Source organism: Oncorhynchus tshawytscha, linkage group LG30, assembly GCF_018296145.1.
Source record: "Oncorhynchus tshawytscha isolate Ot180627B linkage group LG30, Otsh_v2.0, whole genome shotgun sequence".
Taxonomy (NCBI): Eukaryota; Metazoa; Chordata; class Actinopteri; order Salmoniformes; family Salmonidae; genus Oncorhynchus; species Oncorhynchus tshawytscha.
In genome coordinates, this window is record NC_056458.1 from 51,852,223 (window position 1) to 51,876,180 (window position 23,958).

The 23,958-nt window shown below is 49.1% G+C and overlaps 1 protein-coding gene across 1 annotated transcript in view; it reads left to right on the forward strand.

Moving 5' to 3' along the window:
• The first annotated feature begins 280 nt into the window (after positions 1-280).
• The window catches only part of slc47a1 (solute carrier family 47 member 1), a 43,949-nt gene continuing 20,271 nt past the window's right edge, over positions 281-23,958 (forward strand). The window contains exons 1-9 of the mRNA XM_042309581.1: positions 281-575; positions 4,179-4,280; positions 4,534-4,602; positions 9,563-9,711; positions 10,033-10,075; positions 15,094-15,138; positions 18,015-18,112; positions 23,040-23,137; positions 23,240-23,353. Of these exons, the coding sequence (XP_042165515.1) occupies positions 363-575; positions 4,179-4,280; positions 4,534-4,602; positions 9,563-9,711; positions 10,033-10,075; positions 15,094-15,138; positions 18,015-18,112; positions 23,040-23,137; positions 23,240-23,353 (931 nt within the window). The 5' untranslated portion in view covers positions 281-362. The remainder of the gene's footprint in view (positions 576-4,178; positions 4,281-4,533; positions 4,603-9,562; positions 9,712-10,032; positions 10,076-15,093; positions 15,139-18,014; positions 18,113-23,039; positions 23,138-23,239; positions 23,354-23,958) is intronic.

Consider the following 23,958-nt stretch of genomic DNA (forward strand, 5'->3'; position numbering starts at 1 on the left):
TCTCTCTCTCTCTCTCTCTCTCTCTCTCTCTCTCTCACTCTCGCTCTCTCTCTCTCTCTCTCTCACTCTCTCCTTTCTTCTCTTGCCCCCTGTGTTCCTCTGGGAGCTATTTAATCAGTTACAGGGATGTGTGTGTGTGTTTCTCTGCCTCTACGAACTGACTGACTGACTGTGCTACGTTACCTCACAGGGCACATAATCTCTCTCTCTTTCTGTCCCCCTCTAGCTTCCCCTTTCTTTCTCTCTCTCTCTCACTCCCTACTCTCTCACTCTCCCTCTCTCACGCTCCCTCTCCCTCTCTTATGCTCCCTCTCTCACGCTCCCTCTCTCCCTCCCTCTCTCTGTCTCTTTCTCTCGGCTGAATGGAGAAGGCAGAATTTGTAGGTTCATTGCCGGGGCCTGGCCTGGTTGCTGGGGATGTAGTTGCCTTGTCGGAGGTGGTGCGGGGTACAGGCGAGGAGCCGGCGGGGACAGTGGTCAGTTCCAGACTGTTCCGCTGTGTGTGTGTCCGACGCTGGATACCCCTGCCCTACAGAGAGGAACTCTACCATGTACTGAGACTCACAGGACCTCTGGTGAGACACAAACTGTGTGTGTTTGTGTGTGTGTGTGTGTGTGTTTGTGTTTGTGTGCGCACGCGCATGTTCAGCGTAGTTCAGTCACTGTCTGACTGAACAACCTTTCCTCCCAGCGACTAGAGTTATTGTAATGGACAGTTGCTATAGATACAGTATATGACCAAAAGTATCTGGACACCCACAAATCAGTGGAATCGGCTATTTCAGCCACACCGGTTGCTAACAGGCGTATAATATCGAGCACAAAGTCATGCAATCTCCACAGACAAACATTGGCAGTAGAATGGTCCATACTGAATAGCTCAGTGACATGCAACGTGACACCGTCATAGGATGCCACATTTCCAACAAGTCAGTAAAAAATGTTCTGTCCTCAGTTGCAAAACTGATCTGTCAGCATCTTCACCATCTGTCAGCTCGATGGACGAATCTGGGGTGTCGGATGTTAGGAGCACGCTACCTGCCCCAATGCATAGTGCCAACTGTAAAGTTTGGTGGAGGAGGAATAATGGTCTGGGGTTGTTTTTCCTGGCTCTGGCTAGGCCCCTTAGTTCCAGTGAAGGGAAATCTTAACTGCAGCATATAATGACATTCTAGGCGATTCTGTGCTTCCAACTTTGTGGCAACAGTTTGGGGAAGGCCCATTCTTGTTTCAGAATGACAATGCCACCCTGCACAAAGCAAGGTCCATACAGAAATGGTTGGTCTAGATCGGTATTGAAGAACTTGACTGGCCTGCACAGAGCCCTGACCTCAACCACATTGACCACCTTTGGGATGAATTGGAACGCGGACTGCGAGCCAGACCTAATCACCCAACATCAGTGCACAACCTCACTAATGCTCTTATGGCTGAATGGAAGCAAGTCCTTGCCTCAATGTTCCAACATCTCCTGGAAAGCCTTCCCAGAAGAGTGGAGGCTGTTATAGCAGCAATGTTCCAACATCTAGTGGAAATCCTTCCCAGAAGAGTGGAAGCTGTTATAGCAGCAATGTTCCAACATCTAGTGGAAAGCCTTCCCAGAAGAGTGGAGGCTGTTATAGCAGCAATGTTCCAACATCTAGTGGAAAGCCTTCCCAGAAGAGTGGAAGCTGTTATAGCAGCAATGTTCCAACATCTAGCAGAAAGCCTTCCCAGAAGAGTGGAGGCTGTTATAGCAGCAAAGGGGGGACAAACCTCATATCAATGGCGATGATTTTGGCATGAGATGTTGATGAGCAGGTGTCCACACACTGTTGGTTATGTAGTGTATGTCTGTAGTCACTGTCACTTATAGATTCAACACAGAATCAAATCAGTAACACATTCATAGCCCCTTTATAAAACCAGTAATAGCCCCTTTATAAAACCAGTAATAGCCCCTTTATAAAACCAGTAATAGCCCCTTTATAAAACCAGTAATAGCCCCTTTATAAAACCAGTCATAGCCCCTTTATAAAACCAGTAATAGCCCCTTTATAAAACCAGTAATAGCCCCTTTATAAAACCAGTAATAGCCCCTTTATAAAACCAGTCATAGCCCCTTTATAAAACCAGTAATAGCCCCTTTATAAAACCAGTAATAGCCCCTTTATAAAACCAGTAATAGCCCCTTTATAAAACCAGTCATAGCCCCTTTATAAAACCAGTAATAGCCCCTTTATAAAACCAGTCATAGCCCCTTTATAAAACCAGTCATAGCCCCTTTATAAAACCAGTAATAGCCCCTTTATAAAACCAGTAATAGCCCCTTTATAAAACCAGTCATAGCCCCTTTATAAAACCAGTCATAGCCCCTTTATAAAACCAGTCATAGCCCCTTTATAAAACCAGTCATAGCCCCTTTATAAAACCAGTAATAGCCCCTTTATAAAACCAGTAATAGCCCCTTTATAAAACCAGTAATAGCCCCTTTATAAAACCAGTCATAGCCCCTTTATAAAACCAGTCATAGCCCCTTTATAAAACCAGTAATAGCCCCTTTATAAAACCAGTCATAGCCCCTTTATAAAACCAGTAATAGCCCCTTTATAAAACCAGTAATAGCCCCTTTATAAAACCAGTCATAGCCCCTTTATAAAACCAGTAATAGCCCCTTTATAAAACCAGTAATAGCCCCTTTATAAAACCAGTAATAGCCCCTTTATAAAACCAGTAATAGCCCCTTTATAAAACCAGTAATAGCCCCTTTATAAAACCAGTAATAGCCCCTTTATAAAACCAGTCATAGCCCCTTTATAAAACCAGTCATAGCCCCTTTATAAAACCAGTAATAGCCCCTTTATAAAACCAGTCATAGCCCCTTTATAAAACCAGTAATAGCCCCTTTATAAAACCAGTAATAGCCCCTTTATAAAACCAGTAATAGCCCCTTTATAAAACCAGTCATAGCCCCTTTATAAAACCAGTAATAGCCCCTTTATAAAACCAGTAATAGCCCCTTTATAAAACCAGTAATAGCCCCTTTATAAAACCAGTAATAGCCCCTTTATAGAACCAGTCATAGCCCCTTTATAAAACCAGTCATAAGACCTTTATAGAACCAGTAATAGCCCCTTTATAAAACCAGTAATAGCCCCTTTATAAAACCAGTCATAAGACCTTTATAGAACCAGTAATAGCCCATTTATAAAATCAGTCATAGCCCCTTTATAAAACCAGTCATAGCCCCTTTATAAAACCAGTCATAAGACCCCTAAGTGTTACCATGAGAACATGTTTTAGACCTATTCCCCCTAAATATTACCATGTGATCATGTTTTAGACTGATCCCCCCCCCCCTAGGTGGTACCATGTGATCATGTTTTAGACTGATCCCCCTAAGTGTTTCCATGAGATCATGTTTTAGACCTATTCCCCCTAAGTGTTTCCATGAGATCATGTTTTAGACCTATTCCCCCTAAGTGTTTCCATGAGATCATGTTGTAGACCTATTCCCCCTAAGTGTTTCCATGAGATCATGTTTTAGACCTATTCCCCCTAAGTGTTTCCATGAGATCATGTTTTAGACCTATTCCCCCTAAGTGTTTCCATGAGATCATGTTTTAGACCTATTCCCCCTAAGTGTTTCCATGAGATCATGTTTTAGACCTATTCCCCCTAAGTGTTTCCATGAAATCATGTTTTAGACCTATTCCCCCTAAGTGTTTCCATGAGATCATGTTTTAGACCTATTCCCCCTAAGTGTTTCCATGAAATCATGTTTTAGACCTATTCCCCTAAGTGTTTCCATGAGATCATGTTTTAGACCTATTCCCCTAAGTGTTTCCATGAGATCATGTTTTAGACCTATTCCCCCTAAGTGTTTCCATGAGATCATGTTTTAGACCTATTCCCCCTAAGTGTTTCCATGAGATCATGTTTTAGACCTATTCCCCCTAAGTGTTTCCATGAAATCATGTTTTAGACCTATTCCCCCTAAGTGTTTCCATGAGATCATGTTTTAGACCTATTCCCCCTAAGTGTTTCCATGAAATCATGTTTTAGACTTGTCTTGGCAGAGATTGCGCTGTTAACCTCACATGAAATACCATTGGTGCCGCAGGACAGAACTCACTCTTGGTGCATGTGTGTGTGTTGTGTGTGTGTTGTGTGCGTGCGAGCAAGCTCGTCTGTTACAGCTGGTGTCTCGGATCCTGAATTTCTTGCTCCCGTTTGTCATCACCATATTCTGTGGTCACCTTGGCAACGCAGAGCTGGCGGGATATGCACTGGGCTCTGCGGTATTAACCACAATTATCTACTATGATTAGTTCTCTGACTGGCGTGTATAACCAATCACATGATAGATTTGGTGTGATCTTTAAACACGTTGCATGTTGGACTGACAGGAACTTAAGTTGAAATTATAATTATTTTAAATTATAAAGAAAGATTTGAAAAAAACATTAAAAAAACATTTTGCAGTTATACAGACAGACTGACTCTATAATATTGTGACTTCATAGTAATATTTGTTGTTGTTCTTCATTTCAGGTGATCAATGTGACCACGACCTCTACGGGCTACGGACTGGCTCTGGCCTGTGATACACTTGTCTCTCAGGTTAGGCTCTCTGTGTGTGGGTTAGGCCCTCTGTGTGTGGGTTAGGCCCTCTGTGTGTGGGTTAGGCCCTCTGTGTGTGGTTTAGACCCTCTGTGTGTGGGTTAGGCCCTCTGTGTGTGGGTTAGACCCTCTGTGTGTGGGTTAGGCCCTCTGTGTGTGGGTTAGGCCCTCTGTGTGTGGGTTAGGCCCTCTGTGTGTGGGTTAGGCCCTCTGTGTGTGGGTTAGGCCCTCTGTGTATGGGTTAGGCTCTCTGTGTGTGGGTTAGGCCCTCTGTGTGTGGGTTAGGCCCTCTGTGTGTGGGTTAGGCCCTCTGTGTGTGGGTTAGGCCCTCTGTGTGTGGGTTAGGCTCTCTGTGTGTGGGTTAGGCCCTCTGTGTGTGGGTTAGGCCCTCTGTGTGTGGGTTAGACCCTCTCTCCCTGTGTGTGTGTGTGTGTGTGTGTGTGTGTGTGTGTGTGTGTGTGTGTGTGTGTGTGTGTGTGTGTGTGTGTGTGTGTGTGTGTGTGTGTGTGTGTGTGTGTGTGTGTGTGTGTGTCAGAGAGGTGTATGTAGTTTGTGTGGTTGAAAGGCCTGTTATCCTCAGTGTGTTTTATTAACTGTTTAATAATGTTGTTCCTTTAGTGTCACACCCTGATCTGTTTCACTTGTCCTTGTGATTATCTCCACCCCCTTTTCCAGGCATCACCCATCTTCCCCATTATCCCCTGTGTATTTATACCTGTGTTCTCTGTTGGTCCATTGCCAGTTCATCTTGTTTTGTCAAGTCAACCAGCGTTTTTATTCTCAGCTCCTGCTGTTCCCAGTCTCTCTTTTTCTCGCCCTCCTGGTTTTGACCCTTGCCTGTCCTGACTCTGAGCCCGCCTGCCTGACCACTCTGCCTGTCCTGACTCTGAGCCCACCTGCCTGACCCTTGCCTGTCCTGAGTCTGAGCCCGCCTGCCTGACCCTTGCCTGTCCTGACTCTGAGCCCGCCTGCCTGACCACTCTGCCTGCCGACTTGTCCCTTTGCCCCACCTCTGGTTTACTGACCCCTGCCTGCCTTGACCTGTCTATTGCATGCCTCTGTTGGATAATCAAACCATTGTTAATTCAAAATGTCTGCACCTTACCTTGATTCCTGAACTGGCCATGACTGACCCAGCAGACCCGGGCAGTGCAACGCCATCTCCTCCCAGGGAGATACCATCAGTAGTCACAAGGAATTGCTTCGTGTCCTTGTGGAGGGGGTCCAAACGTTGTCTGAACGCCAGGCAGTTTGCCAGAGCAAGTCCATGGGTTGTCTGGGAGGCCACCTACCACGGTGGTAACCCTACAGCTCCACAGCAACGTCTCATCGGTCACTCCACCTTCCCCTCTGCTTACCTCCTCCTGAACGCTTCAATGGAGAGCCGAGCACCTGTCGGGTGTTCCTAGCTCAACGTGTCCTCGTCGTCGAGCTTCAGCCCTCCTCCTTGCCTCGGATCACTCCTACCTCATCACGCTGATGGCCGGGGAGAGCTCTCACCTGGCTCTCACCTCTCATATGCGCTATTCTGGAGGGGTTTGTGGGAAAAGTGTAGAAGGTTTTTGATGCCCCGTTCTCCGGTAGAGAGGCCACCCAGAAGCTAATCCATCTTCGGCAGGAGTCCCTCAGTGTAGCTGATTATGCGGTGGATTTATACACGTTGGCAGTGGAGATTGCTTGGAATCAAAAAGCACCAATATGTTCCTGCACGGCGTCTCAGAGGAGGTCAAGGACGAGCTCGCAGCCCGGGAGTTACCTACGGAGCTCGATTCCCTCATCACTCTGACCATCCGTATCGATGGGCGATTACGTGAACGACGGAGCTAGAGGAATCTGGATTTCTCTCGCACGCCCAGGGATCCCACCTTGTCTCTGAGACTTCCCAGAAGCTCCCAAAGGTCTCGTTGCCGAGAAAACCCGAGGCTTCTCGACCTGCCCCGAAGACTGCCGAAGACAGATGAAACATAGTGCTATTTATCACAGACTACTTTGTGTCAAAGTTTAACAAGGACTCTCTCCTCCTCACCAGTGTCATGATCAAAGATCTGATCAAGAGCCTCACACACAGCATATTGTTTAGTCATTGTGCTGCCACAGAATGAATTGTGGGCAAGGCCTTAAAAAAGCTTTTATATTCCAGAGCGGCGAGAAAAGTTCTATATTTTATTGAAACACTATTGAGATTGTTAGTGAGAATGCACACAGGTGTGGTTCCGTGGGGGAAAGATTCTATTAGGGAAAGGGTTCCCGTGGGGGTTGCCTTGGAAGCCAAGAAGGGGAGTGAGGTGTGTGTGTGTGTGTGTGTGTGTTCAAACACACATGCATGTGGGTGTCTGGGAGAGGACGTGTGTCCATCTGATAAATGGGCATGTGCCTGAACTCAATTTTATACACTACTTGTAGTCTCACCAATTACTTTCTAATGACCAGTCATTTATAACCGTTAACACCACGTGTACAAAAGTTCAATAGAACAAAATGTAATGAAAATCATCCAAATGGATTTTGGGTGTTCAGATGCCCTGTGTGGACAAAGTCATGGAACCTTATGACAATCAAATTAAATGAACAACATTTTCAGAGAGAAAACTTGAAAATCGGTCCAATTAGACCGGAACACAGCAGGAGGGTTTAATAGACCAGGCTCACCGGTAGGAGCGAGTACTCTGGTGGGCCATATGGAGAACGTTCCTGATTCCCTTGCTCACACCCCTTTTCATGCCATTCTGATGTGGGGAGACCGGTCCAAATCTCTCCGGGTTCTCATTGACTCTAACGAGACCTTTTTGGATGCTACCCTTCCCCACTCAGCCCCTCTCCATTCCCATGGACGTTAGAGCGCTGGACGGGCGCTCTATAGGCCGGGTCACTCACAACACCACCACCATCAATCTACGTGTGTCAGGGAACCACAGCGAGGCTATCTAGTTCCTGCTCATCAAGTCCCCTCAGACACCCGTGGTATTGGGATTCTCCCAGTGACACAATCCCCTCATTAACTGGTCTACTGGTGCCATCATGAGCTGGAGCCCGCTCTGCCACGCCCACTGCCTGAAGTCGGCACAACCTGCCCCAGGATGTCTTCCTGGGAGCTTGGAAGGTACCCCGGAGCTCTTCACCACTTCAGCTGTGTACCAGGACTTCTGGGAGGTGTTCAGCAAGGCCCGGGCCACTTTGCTCTTGCCCCATAGACCTTATAACTGTGGGATTGACCTTCTACCTAGCACGACTCCGCCCAAGGGACAACTGTACTCTCTGTCAGGACCAGAGACCAAGGCGATGGAGAACTACATTGGGGACTCCCTTCGGATTAATTCTTCGTCCTTCTTCCACCGGCGCAGGGTTCTTCTTTGTGGAAAAGAAGGACAAGACCCTTCGCCCGAGCATTGACTACCAGGGTCTCAACAACATAATGGTGAAGAACCGCTACCCACTACCACTCATCTTCTTGGCCTTCGAGCCGCTCCACGGGGCATCCATGTTTTCTAAGGTGGATCTACAGAACGCCTTCCACCATACGAGTGGAAGGAGATAAGTGGATGACCGCCTTCAATACGGCCAGCGGTCACTACAATTATCTGATCATGCCATTTGGCCTTCCAATGCCCCTGCTGTGTTCCAGGCTCTGGTCAATGATGTTTTCCGCAACATGTTGAACCGGTTCGTCTTTGACATCCTCATCTTCTCCCGTTCCACCCAAGAACATGTACTCCTCATCCGACAGGTTCTCCAATACATCCTGGAGAACTAGCTGTTTGTATAATCAAATCAAATTGTATTTGTCACATACACATGGTTAGCAGATGTTAATAAAAGCAATATTTATTATACTTATCGATGTTATGGATGAGCGCGTTGTTTGTTCTGTTCCTCTTTCTCTATCTCTCTGTAGCTTCCGGGTATGCTGGATAAGGACCCGAGCTAAGGGAACTGGACTGACTTTGAAGTGCCTGTCCCGAATGGTTCATTCATGTAAATGGGCATATTGAAAGACACTGTCAGTAGTGATGTAATTTGGTAAATGTTATGTTGTGATATTGTTTCATAAACATGTTGCGATGTATATACTTTAGTATTTTTAGTTAAATGGAAAATGTAGGTTTGACTAGGTAATTGCTTGATTAATTAGTGTTAATTGTTCTGAGGGGAGGGGCTAGCCCGACACAAGGAGCCTCTCTTTCAGTTCATAGAGAAGCATGGTGGATTGAGCTGTGAATGGGGCAGCATTGTTTTTAGCTGTCCCATAAGGTATATGTTTGATGGAAGTACTGTTGTTTTTGTTCAGGGAATCACTATGTAAATAAACACCCTTGCAGAGAAGAACATTTGCGGCTCTGCCATCTTTTTATTTTGATAGAGGTTAGGTTTTCCAGTGTAGCCTTCTGGCCTACTCTACGTGACACACCCTGATCTGTCTCACCTGTCCTTGTGATTGTCTCCACCCACCTCCAGGTGTCGCCCATCTTCACCATTATCCCCTGTGTATTTATACCTGTGTTCTCTGTTTGTCCATTGTCAGTTCATCTTGTTTGTCAAGTCAACCAGCGTTTTTGTTCTCAGCTCCTGCTTTTCCTAGTCTCTCTTTTTCTCCCCCTCCTGGTTTTGGCCTGTCCTGACTCTGAGCCCACCTGCCTGACCACTCTACCTGCCCCTGACCCTTATTCTGCCTGCCAACCTGCCCCTTTGTCCCAACTCAGGATTATTGACCTCTGCCTACCCTAAACCTACCCTAAACCTGAGCCTGCCTGACTTGACCTGTCTATCGCCCTTTTGCCCTCATTATGTCACTTCGACATTTCTGTATCTGGGTCTTACCTTGATTCCTCATACTTTAGTGTTGCTCCAGTCACCATTAATCCACTACTATGGAGACGGCAATCCAGTTCAACAAACACTGTGTATGTGTGTGTGTGTGTGTGTGTGTGTGTGTGTGTGTGTGTGTGTGTGTGTGTGTGTGTAGACATTTGGCAGCAGTAACCTGCACCGTGTGGGGGTGATCCTGCAGAGAGCAATGTTGATCCTGCTGCTGCTCTGTCTGCCCTGCTGGGGCCTCCTCATCAACGCCCAAAACATCCTACTAGCCATGAATCAGGAGCAGGAGGTGGCCCGGTGGGAAACACACAGATACACACAAACACATTGACACACACATACACACACACAAACACATTGACACACACATACACACACACAAACACATTGACACACACATACACACACACAAACACATTGACACACACATACACACACACAAACACATTGACACACACATACACACACACAAACACATTGACACACACATACACACACACAAACACATTTACACACACATACACACACACAAACGCTGTGGATGTTGACTCAAACATAAATGTCTGTGCATTGTGATTGGTATGTAACTGACCATTTGTTCTGTTGTCTCCCTGTCAGGATCGCCCAACTTTATGTGATGCTTTACCTGCCTGCTGTTCCTGTGAGTAACACTGTCTCCAACCAGAGGACTGAGATAGAGCCTGAGTGGGGACAGAGGACTGAGATAAAGCCTGAACAGGGAAATAGGACAGTCTAGACACAGCCTGGTTGTGGACAGTCTAAATAGAGCTTAAATGGGGACAGAGGACTGAGAGCCTGAATGGGGACATAGGACAGTCTAGACACAGCCTGGTTGTGGACAGTCTAAATAGAGCTTAAATGGGGACAGAGGACTGAGAGCCTGAATGGGGACATAGGACAGTCTAGACACAGCCTGGTTGTGGATAGTCTAAACAGAGCTTACATGGGGACATATGACTGAGATAGTCTAGATAGAGCCTGGGTGGGGACAGAGGATAGAGATAGAGCCTGGGTGGGGACAGAGGACAGAGATAGAGCCTGGGTGGGGACAGAGGACAGACTTGATAGAGCCTGGGTGGGGACAGAGGACAGACTTGATAGAGCCTGGGTGGGGACAGACTTGATAGAGCCTGACAGACTTCTAGATATAAGTCGGGACAGAGGACAGTCTAGATAGAGCTGGGGTGGGGGCAGAGGACAGTCTAGATATAAGTCGGGACAGAGGACAGTCTAGATAGAGCTGGGGTGGGGGCAGAGGACAATCTAGATATAAGTCGGGACAGAGGACAGTCTAGATAGAGCTGGGGTGGGGGCAGAGGACAGTCTAGATATAAGTCGGGACAGAGGACAGTCTAGATAGAGCTGGGGTGGGGGCAAATCAAATCAAATCAAATCAAATCAAATTTTATTTGTCACATACACATGGTTAGCAGATGTTAATGCGAGTGTAGCGAAATGCTTGTGCTTCTAGTTCCGACAATGCAGTAATAACGAGCAAGTAATCTAACTAACAATTCCAAAAAAAACTACTGTCATACACAGTGTAAGGGGATAAAGAATATGTACATAAGGATATATGAATGAGTGATGGTACAGAGCAGCATAGGCAAGATACAGTAGATGATATCGAGTACAGTATATACATATGAGATAAGTATGTAAACCAAGTGGCATAGTTAAAGTGGCAAGTGATACATGTATTACATAAGGATGCAGTCGATGATATAGAGTACAGTATCAACGTATGCATATGAGATGAACAATGTAGGGTAAGTAACATTATATAAGGTAGCATTGTTTAAAGTGGCTAGTGATATATTTACATCATTTCCCATCAATTCCCATGATTAAGTGGCTGGAGTAGAGTCAGTGTCATTGACAGTGTGTTGGCAGTAGCCACTCAATGTTAGTGGTGGCTGTTTAACAGTCTGATGGCCTTGAGATAGAAGCTGTTTTTCAGTCTCTCGGTCCCAGCTTTGATGCACCTGTACTGACCTCGCCTTCTGGATGGCAGCGGGGTGAACAGGCAGTGGCTCGGGTGGTTGATGTCCTTGATGATCTTTATGGCCTTCCTGTAGCATCGGGTGGTGTAGGTGTCCTGGAGGGCACTTAGTTTGCCCCCGGTGATGCGTTGTGCAGACCTCACTACCCTCTGGAGAGCCTTACGGTTGAGGGCGGTGCAGTTGCCATACCAGGCGGTGATACAGCCCGCCAGGATGCTCTCGATTGTGCATCTGTAGAAGTTTGGGCAGAGGACAATCTAGATATAAGTCGGGACAGAGGACAGTCTAGATAGAGCTGGGGTGGGGGCAGAGGACAGTCTAGACAGAGCTGGGGTGGGGATCGGGGACAGTCTAGATAGAGCTGGGATGGGGACGGGGGACAGTTTAGACAGATCCTTGGTGTGGAAAGAGGACTGAAATAGACCCTGGGTTGGGCCAAAGGACAATATAGACAGAGCCTGGATGATGACAGAAGACCAAAATAGAGCCTGGGTGGGGACAGAGGACTGAGCTAGAGCCCGGGTGGGGACAGAGGACTGAGCTAGAGCCTGGGTGGGGACAGAGGACTGAGATAGAGCCTGGGTTAGGACAGAGACCAGTCTAGACAGAGCCTGGGTGGGAAAAGAGGACTGAGATAGAGCCTGGGTTAGCACAGAGACCAGTCTAGACAGAGCCTAGGTGGGATAAGAGGACTGAGATAGAGCCTGGGTGGGAACAGAGGACTGAGATAGAGCCTGGGTTAGCACAGAGACCAGTCTAGACAGAGCCTGGGTGGGGACAGAGGACTGAGCTAGAGCCTGGGTGGGAAAAGAGGACTGAGATAGAGCCTGGGTGGGAAAAGAGGACTGAGATAGAGCCTGGGTGTGGACAGAGGACAGTCTGTATAGAGCCTGGGTTGGGACAGAGGCCAGTCTAGATAGAGCTGGGGTGGGGACAGAGGACAGTCTAGATAGAGCTGGGGTGGGGATCGGAGACAGTCTAGATAGAGCTGGGATGGGGACGGAGGAGAGTTTAGACAAAGCCTTAGTGTGGAAAGAGGACTGAAATAGACCCTGGGTTGGGCCAAAGGACAATATAGACAGAGCCTGGATGGTGACGGAAGACCAAAATAGAGCCTGGGTTAGCACAGAGACCAGTCTAGACAGAGCCTGGGTAGGGACAGAAGACTGAGCTAGAGCCTGGGTGGGAAAAGATGACTGAGATAGAGCCTGGGTTAGGACAGAGACCAGTCTAGACAGAGCCTGGGTGGGAAAAGAGGACTGAGATAGAGCCTGGGTAGGACAGAGACCAGTCTAGACAGAGCCTGGGTGGGAAAAGAGGACTGAGATAGAGCCTGGGTGGGAAAAGAGGACTGAGCTAGAGCCTGGGTGGGGACAGAGGACTGAGATGGAGCCTGGGTTAGGACAGAGACCAGTCTAGACAGAGCCTAGGTGGGAAAAGAGGACTGAGATAGAGCCTGGGTGGGAAAAGAGGACTGAGATAGAGCCTGGGTTAGGACAGAGACCAGTCTAGACAGAGCTGGGGTGGGTACAGAGGACAGTCTAGATAGAGCTGGGGTGGGGATCGGGGACAGTCTAGATAGAGCTGGGATGGGGACGGAGGAGAGTTTAGACAGAGCCTTAGTGTGGAAAGAGGACTGAAATAGACCCTGGGTTGGGCCAAAAGACAATATAGACAGAGCCTGGATGGTGACGGAAGACCAAAATAGAGCCTGGGTGGGGACAGAGGACTGAGCTAGAGCCCGGGTGGGGACAGAGGACTGAGCTGGAGCCTGGGTGGGGACAGAGGACTGAGATAGAGCCTGGGTTAGCACAGAGACCAGTCTAGACAGAGCCTGGGTGGGAAAAGAGGACTGAGATAGAGCCTGGGTGGGAAAAGAGAACTGAGATAGAGCCTGGGTGGGGACAGAGGACTGAGATAGAGCCTGGGTGGGGACAGAGGACTGAGATAGAGCCTGGGTGGTGACAGAGGACTGAGATAGAGCCTGGGTGGGGACAGAGGACTGAGATAGAGCCTGGGTGGGGACAGAGGACTGAGATAGAGCCTGGGTGTGGACAGAGGACAGTCTATATAGAGCCTGGGTTGGAACAGAGGCCAGTCGAGACGAAGCTTGGGTGGGGACAGAGGACTGCGGTTTAGTCTGGGTGGGGACAAAGAACAGTGTAGATATAGTCTAGGTGAAGACAGATGACAGACTAGATAGAGTTTGGGTGGGGATAGAAAACTGAAAGAGAACTGAGATAGATCTGGGTGGGGATAGAGCAAAGGTGTGGACAAAAGACCGTCTAGATAAAGCAATGGTGATGACAGAAGATAGTCTAGATAGAGCCTGGCTGGTGACAGAGGAATGTTTAGATAGAGCCAGGGTGGTGTCAGAGGAATGTTTAGATAGAGCCAGGGTGGTGACAGAGGAATGTTTAGATAGAGCCTGTCTGGTGACAGAGGAATGTTTAGATAGAGCCAGGGTGGTGACAGAGGAATGTTTAGATAGAGCCAGGATGGTGACAGAGGAATGTTTGGATAGAGCCTGGCTGGTGACAGAGGAATGTTTAGATAGAGCCAGGGTGGTGACAGAGGAATGTTTAGATAGAGCCTGGCTGGTGACAGAGGAATGTTTAGATAGAGCCTGGCTGGGGACAGAGGAGTGATATAGGATGAGGTTGGGTCCTGAAGACAGTCTAGGTAGAGCCTTGGTGGGGACTCCGTCTGGGGTCTGAGTGTTCCGTCTGGGGTCTGACTGATCCATCTGGGGTCTGAGTTTTCCCTCTGGGTTCTGAGTATTCCGTCTGGGGTCTGACTGATCCATCTGGGGTCTGAGTGTTCCCTCTGGGTTCTGAGTGGTCCGTCTGGGGTCTGAGTGATCCGTCTGGGGTCTGAGTGTTCCGTCTGGGGTCTGAGTGTTCCGTCTGGGGTCTGAGTGTTCCTTCGGGGTCTGACTGATCTGTCTGGGGTCTGAGTGTGCCGTCTTGGGTCTGAGTGTTCCTTCTGGGGTCTGACTGATCTGTCTGGGGTCTGAGTGTGCCGTTTGGGGTCTGAGTGTGCCGTCTTGGGTCTGAGTGTTCCTTCTGGGGTCTGACTGATCTGTCTGGGGTCTGAGTGTGCCGTTTGGGGTCTGAGTGTGCCGTCTTGGGTCTGAGTGTTCCTTCTGGGGTCTGAGTGTTCCGTCTGGGGTCTGAGTGTTCCTTCTGGGGTCTGACTGATCCATCTGGGGTCTGAGTGTTCCGTTTGGGGTCTGAGTGTTCCGTCTGGAGTCTGGTTTGGGGTCTGAGTGTTCCCTCTGGGGTCTGAGTGATCCGTCTGGGGTCTGAGTGATCCGTCTGGGGTCTGATTGTTCTGTCTGGAGTCTGACTGATCCGTCTGGGGTCTGAGTGTTTTGTCTGGGGTCTGAGTGTTCCGTCTGGGGTCTGAGTGTTCTGTCTGGAGTCTGACTGATCCGTCTGGGGTCTGAGTGTTTTGTCTGGGTTCTGAGTGTTCCGTCTGGGGTCTGAGTGTTCCTTCTGGGGTCTGACTGATCCGTCTGGGGTCTGAGTGCTCCGTCTGGGGTCTGAGTGATCCGTCTGGGGCCTGAGTGTTCCGTCTGGGGTCTAACTGCTTTGTCTGGGTAATTCTAAACAACTGACATCGTTACTCTTCCACCCCTCTCCTCCTTTCACAGGCTATGTTCCTGCACCAGTTGCAAACAGCTTACCTACAGAACCAGGTATTGTGTGTGTGTGTGTGTGTGTGTGCTTTTTTTGCATTATTTGTAACTTATTTAGTCCATAATGTTTCTGGATATCTGAACAGCGATTACTCACCTCGTACTAGACAAAGATGTTTTCTTTAATGAATAGGACGCAAAGGATCTACTTCAGACACCCTACAAGGCCCAAATCCCTTTCATTCTCATGAAGGAGAGACGGATTTATCGGGGACGTTGGTCAGGGTGCCTTGTAAGGATCCAACGGTAATCGGGTAATCTGTCTCTACCATCAGTCTCATTACCCAACGTACCATCGTTGGATAACAAAATGGACGAGCTGCGGTCACGAATATCCTACCGACGGGACGTTAAATATCTTCTGTTTCACTGAGTCGTGGCTAAACGACCACATGGATAACAAACTGCCGGCGAGGTTTTCGCTGCATCTGCAAAATAGAACTGCTGCCTCTGGTTAGACAAGGGCTGGCGGTCTGTGTATATTTGTAAACAACAGCTGGTACTCTATTGAGGTAGAGTATCTCATGATAAGTTGTAGACCACACTAAGACCGCACTCAATGAGCTGTATTCCGCCATAAGCAAACAGGAAAACGCTCATCCAGAGGCGGTGCTCTTAGAGGCCAGAGACTTTAATGCAGGGAAGCTTAAATCTGTTTTACCTCATTTCTACTAGCATGTTAAATGTGCAACCAGAGGGAAAAAAAACTCTAGCCACCTTTACACCACACACAGAGAATGACAGTAATTATATATTCCTGAATCCTGCTTACAAACAAAAACTAAAGCAGGAAGCACCAGAAGTGGTCAGATGACGCAGATGCCAAAATACAGGACTGTTTTGCTAGCACAGACTGCAATATGTTCCGGGATTCTTCCAATGGTATTGAGGAGTACACCACAACAGTCACTGGCTTCGTCAATAAGTGCATAGATGACATTGCTCCCAAAAGTGACCACACATACATACAACAACCAGAAGTCATGAACTACAGGCAACATCTACACTGTGCTAAGGGGTAGAGCTTTCAAGGAGCGGGATGCTTAAAAGAAATCCTGCTATGCCCTCCGACGAACCATTAAACAGGCAAAGTGTCCATACAGGACTAAGACTGAATCATACTACACCGGCTCCAACACTCGTCTTATGTGGCAGGGCTTGCAAACTATTACAGACTACAAAGGGAAGCACAGCCGCGAGCTGCCCAGTTACAACAGCCTACCAGATGAGCTAAATTACTTCTATGCTCGCTTCGAGGCAAGCAACACTGAAGCATGCATGAGAGCATCAGCTGTTCCGGACGACTGTGTGATCAGGCTCTCTGTAGCCGATGTCAGTAAGACCTTTAATAAACAGGTCAACATTCACAAGGCCGCTGGGCCAGACGGATTACCAGGATGTGTAGTCCAAACACTTTAATAAACAGGTCAACATTCACAAGGCCGCTGGGCCAGACAGATTACCAGGACGTGTAGTCCAAACACTTTAATAAACAGGTCAACATTCACAAGGCCGCTGGGCCAGACAGATTACCAGGATGTGTAGTCCAAACACTTTAATAAACAGGTCAACATTCACAAGGCCGCTGGGCCAGAAAGATTACCAGGATGTGTAGTCCAAACACTTTAATAAACAGGTCAACATTCACAAGGCCGCTGGGCCAGACGGATTACCAGGACGTGTGGTCCAAACATGCGCTGACCAATTGGCAAGTGTCTTCATTGACATTTTCAACCTGTCCCTGAATGAGTCTGTAATACCAACATGTTTCAAGCAGACCACCATAGTCTCTGTGCCCAAGAACACTAATGTAACCTGCCTAAATGACTAGCGACCCGTATCACGTCTGTAGCCATGAAGTGCTTTGAAAGGCCGGTCATGGCTCACATCAAAACCATTATCCCAGAAACACCAAGACCCACTCCAATTTGAATACCGCCCCAACAGATCCACAGATTATGCTATCTCTGTTACACTCAACACTGCCGTTTTCAACCTGGACAAAAGGAAACCTATGTGAGAATGCTATTCATTGACTACAGCTCAGCATTCAACACCATACTAGACAGAGCCATACTCATCACTAAGCACCATACTCATCACTAAGCTTAGGACCCTGGGACTAAGCACTTCCCTCTGCAACTGGATCCTGGACTACCCGACCAGCCGCCCCTGGGTGGTAAGGTTAGGTAACGACACATCTGCTACGCTGATCCTCAACACAGGGGCCTGCTCAGTTCCCTCCTGCAGTGGAGCAGGTTGAGAGCTTCAAGTTCCCTGGTGTCCACATCACCAACAAACTATCATGGTCCAAACACACCAATACAGTCATGAAGAGGGAACAACAAAGCCTCTTCCCCCTCAGGTGACTGATCAGATTTGGCATGGGTTCTACAGCTGCACCACCGAGAGCACAACCAGGGCACTGGTTGCATCACTGCCTGGTATGGAAACTGCTCGGTCTCCGACCGCAAGGCACTACACTGAGTAGTGCGTACGGCCCAGTACATCACTGGGGACAAGCTTCCTGCCATCTAGGACATCTATACCGGTGTCAGAGGAAGGCCCTAAAAATTGTCAGACTCCAGCCACCCCAGTCATAGACTGTTCTCTCTGCTACCGCATGGCAAGCGGGAACCAGAGCGCCAAATCTAGGTCCAAAAGGCTTCTTAACAGCTTCTACCTCCAAACCATAAGACTCCTGAAAAGCTAATCAAATGGCTACTGGACTATTTGCATTGTCCCACCTTATTTTTCTTTAAACTGCATTGTTGGTTAAAGGGCTTGTAAGTTAGCATTTCACTGTAAGGTCTACAGCTGTTGTATTCAGCGCATGTGACAAATACAAATTGATTTGATTTGACTGTGTCTCCCAGGGGATCATCCTACCTCAGATGTACACAGCAGCAGCAGCTAACCTCATTAACCTGGCTGTGAACTACATCCTGCTCTTCAGCCTGGAGATGGGAGTCATGTACTGCCCTAGCTTACTCTCCTGCTCCTATCCTGCTCCTATCCTCTTCTTCCTCTCCTGCTCCTATCCTCTTCTGCTCCTATCCTCTACTGCTCCTATCCTCTCCTTCCTCTCCTGCTCCTATCCTCTCCTGCTCCTATCCTCTACTGCTCCTATCCTCTTCTTCCTCTCCTGCTCCTATCCTCTTCTTCCTCTCCTGCTCCTATCATCTTCTTCCTCTCCTGCTCCTATCCTCTTCTTCCTCTCCTGCTCCTATCCTCTCCTGCTCCTATCCTCTTTCTTCCTCCCCTCCTCCTTCTCTTCCTCCTCATTATCTCTCCCTTCTCTCTCTCTACTCCTCCTCTACTCTCTTTTCCTCCGTCTTTCCCTCTCCTCCTTCTCTAGTCTTACTTACTCTTCCTCCTCTCCTCCTTCTATTCCTCCCCTCCTCCTTCTATTCCTCCCATCCTCCTTCTCTTCCTCCCCTCCTCCTTCTCTTCCATCCCTCCCCCTTCTCTTCTTCCCCTCTCCTTCTCTTCTTCTTTTCCTCTCCTCCTCATTCCTTCCTCTCTCCTTCTCTTCCTCCTATCCTCCTTCTCTTCATCCTCTCCTCTTTCTCTTCCTCTCCTCCTTCTCTTCCCCTATCCTCCTTCTCCTCCTCATCCTCCTTCTCTTCCTCCCCTCCTCCTTCTCTTCCTCCCCTCCTCCTTCTCTTCCTCTCCTCCTTCTCTTCCTCCTATCCTCCTTCTCTTCATCCTATCCTCCTTCTCCTCCTCCCCTCCTCCTCTCTTCCCCTCCTCCTTCTCTTCCTCCCCTCCTCCTTCTCTTCCTCCTCCTCCTTCTCTTCCTCCTCCTCCTTCCTCCTATCCTCCTTCTCTTCCTCCCCTCCTCCTTCTCTTCCTCCCCTCCTCCTTCTCTTCCTCCCCTCCTCCTTCTCTTCCTCCTCCTTCTCTTCCTCCTATCCTCCTTCTCTTCATCCTCTCCTCCTTCTCTTCCTCTCCTCCTTCTCTTCCCCCTCCTCCTTCTCCTCCTTCTCTTCCTCCCTCCTTCTCCCCTTTCTTCTCTTCCTCTCCTCCTTCTCTTCCTCCTATCCTCCTCTCTTCCTCCCCTCCTCCTCTCTTCCTCCCCTCCTTCTCTTCCTCCTATCCTCCTTCTCTTCATCCTCTCCTCCTTCTCTTCCTCTCCTCCTTCTCTTCCCCCTATTCCTTCTCTTCCTCCTATCCTCCTTCTCTTCCTCCCCTCCTCCTTCTCTTCCTCCCCTCCTCCTTATCTTCCTCCCCTCCTCCTTCTCTTCCTCTCCTCCTTCTCTTCCTCCTCTCCTCCTTCTCTTCCTCCCCCTCCTCCTTCTCTTCCTCCCATCCTCCTTCTCTTTCCTTCTCTTCCTCCTCCTTCTCTTCATCCTCCCTCCTTCTCTTCCTCCCCTCCTCCTTCACTTCCTCCTTCTCTTCCTCTCCTCCTTCTCTTCCTCTCCTCCTTCTCTTCATCCTCTCCTCCTTCTCTTCCTCCCATCCTCCTTCACTCCCCTCTTCCTTCTCTTCCTCTCCTCCTTCTCTTCCTCCTATCCTCCTTCTCTTCCTCCCCTCCTCCTTCTCTTCCTCCCCTCCTTCTCTTCCTCCTATCCTCCTTCTCTTCATCCTCTCCTCTCTCTCTTCCTCTCCTCCTTCTCTTCCCCTATCCTCCTTCTCTTCCTCCTATCCTCCTTCTCTTCCTCCCCTCCTCCTTCTCTTCCTCCCCTCCTCCTTCTCTTCCTCCCCTCCTCCTTCTCTTCCTCTCCTCCTTCTCTTCCTCCTCTCCTCCTTCTCTTCCTCCCTCCTCCTTCTCTTCCTCCCATCCTCCTTCCTCCCCTCTTCCTTCTCTTCCTCTCCTCCTTCTCTTCATCCTCTCCTCCTTCTCTTCCTCCCCCTCCTTCCTTCCCTCTTCCTTCTCCCTCTCCTCCTTCTCTTCCTCCTATCCTGCTTCTCTTCCTCCCCTCGTCCTTCTCTTCCTCCCCTCCTTCACTTCCCTCTTTCTTCTCTTCCTCTTTTCCTTCTCTTCCCCCTATCCTCCTTCTCTTCCCCCTATCCTCCTTCTCTTCCTCCTATCCTCCTTCTCTTCCTCTCCTTGTTCTCTTCCCCCTATCCTCCTTCTCTTCCTCTTATCCTCCTTCTCTTCCTCCTATCCTCCTTCTCTTCCTCCCCTCCTCCTTCTCTTCCTCCCATCCTCCTTCTCTTCCTCTTCCTTCTCTTCCTCCCATCCTCCTTCACTCCCCTCTTCCTTCTCTTCCTCTCCTCCTCCTTACTCTCTCCTCCTTCCTTCCTCCTCCTCCTTCTCTTCATCCTCTCCTCCTTCTCTTCCTCCCCTCCACCTTCACTTCCCTCTTCCTTCTCTTCCTCTCCTCATTCTCTTCGTCCCCTCCTCCTTCTCTTCCTCTTATCCTGCTTCTCTTCCTCCCCTTCCTCTCTTCCTCCCCTCCTCCTTCTCTTCCTCCTATCCTCCTCTTCCTCCCCTCCTCCTTCTCTTCCTCCTCCTCCTTCTCTTCCTCCTATCCTGCTTCTCTTCTCCCCTTTCTTCTTTCCTCCCCTCCTCCTTCTCTTCCTCCCATCCTCCTTCACTCCCCTCTTCCTTCTCTTCCTCTCCTCCTTCTCTTCCTCCTATCCTCCTTCTCTTCCTCTCCTCGTCCTTCTCTTCCTCCCCTCCTCCTTCTCTTCCTCTTATCCTGCTTCTCTTCCTCCCCTCCTCCTTCTCTTCCTCCCCTCCTCCTTCTCTTCCTCCTATCCTCTCTTCCTCCCGTCTTCCTCTCTTCCTCCCCTCCTCCTTCTCTTCCTCCTATCCTGCTTCTCTTCCTCCCCTCTTCCTTCTCTTCCTCTCCTCCTTCTCTTCCTCCTATCCTCCTTCTCTTCATCCTCTCCTCCTTCTCTTCCTCCCCTCCACCTTCACTTCCCTCTTCCTTCTCTTCCTCTCCTCATTCTCTTCCTCCCCTCTTCCTTCTCTTCCTCCCCTCCTCCTTCTCTTCCTCCCATCCTCCTTCACTCCCCTCTTCCTTCTCTTCCTCTCCTCCTTCTCTTCCTCCTATCCTCCTTCTCTTCCTCCCCTCCTCCTTCTCTTCCTCCCCTCCTCCTTCTCTTCCTCTCCTCCTTCTCTTCCTCCTCTCCTCCTTCTCTTCCTCCTCCTCCTTCTCTTCCTCCCATCCTCCTTCCTCCCCTCTTCCTCTCTTCCTCTCCTCCTTCTCTTCATCCTCTCTCCTTCTCTTCCTCCCTCCTCCTTCACTTCCCTCTTCCTTCTCTTCCTCTCCTCCTTCTCTTCCTCCTATCCTCTCTTCCTCCCCTCCCTTCTCTTCCTCCCCCTCCTTCCTTCCTCTTTCTTCTCTTCCTCTTTTCCTTCTTTCCCCCTCCTCCTTCTCTTCCCCCTTCCTCCTTCTCTTCCTCCTATCCTCCTTCTCTTCCTCTCCTTGTTCTCTTCCCCCTCCTCCTTCTCTTCCTCTTATCCTCCTTCTCTTCCTCCTATCCTCCTTCTCTTCCTCCCCTCCTCCTTCTCTTCCTCCCATCCTCCTTCTCTTCCTCCCCTCCTCCTTCTCTTCCTCCCATCCTCCTTCACTCCCCTCTTCCTTCTCTTCCTCTCCTCCTTCTCTTCCTCCTCTCCTCCTTCTCTTCCTCCTATCCTCCTTCTCTTCATCCTCTCCTCCTTCTCTTCCTCCCCTCCACCTTCACTTCCCTCTTCCTTCTCTTCCTCTCCTCATTCTCTTCGTCCCCTCCTCCTTCTCTTCCTCTTATCCTGCTTCTCTTCCTCCCCTCCTCCTTCTCTTCCTCCCCTCCTCCTTCTCTTCCTCCTATCCTGCTTCTCTTCCTCCCCTCCTCCTTCTCTTCCTCCCCTCCTCCTTCTCTTCCTCCTATCCTGCTTCTCTTCCTCCCCTCTTCCTTCTCTTCCTCCCCTCCTCCTTCTCTTCCTCCCATCCTCCTTCACTCCCCTCTTCCTTCTCTTCTCTTCTCTTCCTCCTATCCTCCTTCTCTTCCTCTCCTCGTCCTTCTCTTCCTCCCCTCCTCCTTCTCTTCCTCTTATCCTGCTTCTCTTCCTCCCCTCCTCCTCTTCCTCCCCTCCTCCTTCTCTTCCTCCTATCCTTCTCTTCCTCCCGTCTTCCTTCTCTTCCTCCCCTCCTCCTTCTCTTCCTCTTATCCTGCTTCTCTTCCTCCCCTCCTCCTTCTCTTCCTCCCCTCCTCTCTTCCTCCTATCCTGCTTCTCTTCCTCCCCTCTTCCTTCTCTTCCTCTCCTCCTTCTCTTCCTCCTATCCTCCTTCTCTTCATCCTCTCCTCCTTCTCTTCCTCCCCTCCACCTTCACTTCCCTCTTCCTTCTCTTCCTCTCCTCATTCTCTTCCTCCCCTCCTCCTTCTTCTTATCCTCTCTTCCTCCCCTCCTCCTTCTCATCCTCCCCTCCTCCTTCTCTTCCTCTTCTCTTCCTCCCCTCCTCCTTCTCTTCCTCCCATCCTCCTTCCCCCTCTTCCTTCTCTTCCTCTCCTCCTTCTCTTCCTCCTATCCTCCTTCTCTTCCTCTCCTCGTCCTTCTCTTCCTCCCCTCCTCCTTCTCTTCCTCTTATCCTGCTTCTCTTCCTCCCCTCCTCCTTCTCTTCCTCCCCTCCTCCTTCTCTTCCTCCTATCCTGCTTCTCTTCCTCCCCTCTTCTTCTCTTCCTCCCCTCCTCCTTCTCTTCCTCCCATCCTCCTTCTCCCCTCTTCCTTCTCTTCCTCTCCTCCTTCTCTTCCTCCTATCCTCCTTCTCTTCCTCTCCTCGTCCTTCTCTTCCTCCCCTCCTCCTTCTCTTCCTCCCCTCCTACTCTCACCCTCCTCCTCCTTCTCATTTTCTCCTCCTTCTCTCCCCTTCCTCCTCTCAATTACTGTAATTGTGTTGTTGTGTGTTATAATTTCTGAGTATGTGTGTGTGTGTTTATTGATCCTGTGTCTGTGTTGATGTGTTGTGTAGAGGCTCTGCTATAGCGAACAGCCTGTCTCAGATCACCATCAGTCTGCTCCTCTACTTATATATCTGTTGGAGAGGCCTCCACAAGAACACATGGGCAGGTCAGACACATACTCTTTGTCCCTCCCCCTGCTGGCCAAATGTGGTTATGGATGTCTATAGATACGTATTTAGCGATGACTGATGTGTGGGTGCTCCTCCAGGCTGGTCCAGTGAGGCCCTCCAGGAGTGGGGTTCCTACATGCAGCTGGCCATCCCCAGTACCCTGATGGTCTGCTTCGAGTGGTGGGTCTGGGAGATAGGAGGCTTCCTCGCTGGTCAGTCTGTGTGTGTGTGTGTGTGTGTGTGTCCCCAACAACGTCTCATAGTTTCCCTTTGGAATTCAATATATCATGAAGGAACATCTATTTTTGATGCATTCATTCAGAGTTATTTCCACGTTGTTACAGGGTTAATTCTGTGTGGTTACAGGGTTCATTCTCCATGGTTACAGGGTTAATTCTCCATGGTTACAGGGTTAATGCCGTGTGGTTACAGGGTTAATTCCACGTGGTTACAGGGTTAATTCTCCATGGTTACAGGGTTAATTCTCCATGGTTACAGGGTTAATTCTCCATGGTTACAGGGTTAATTCTCCATGGTTACAGGGTTAATTCTGTGTGGTTACAGGGTTAATTCTCCATGGTTACAAGGTTAAAACAGAAACAACTCAAAGGTTAACAGCTTAGGCATTCATTCTGAGTGCATTCATTCAAGACTTTAAAAAGACGGCTATTACCATCAGGTCTATTTCAAGTCATCAGGCTGCTCTCTCCCCACACCATAGAATCTAAAAGGGTTCTATCTGGAATCTAAAAAGGTTCTTCGGCCGTCCCCGTGGGAGAACCCTTTTTGGTTCCAGGTAGAATCCCTTTGAGTTCCA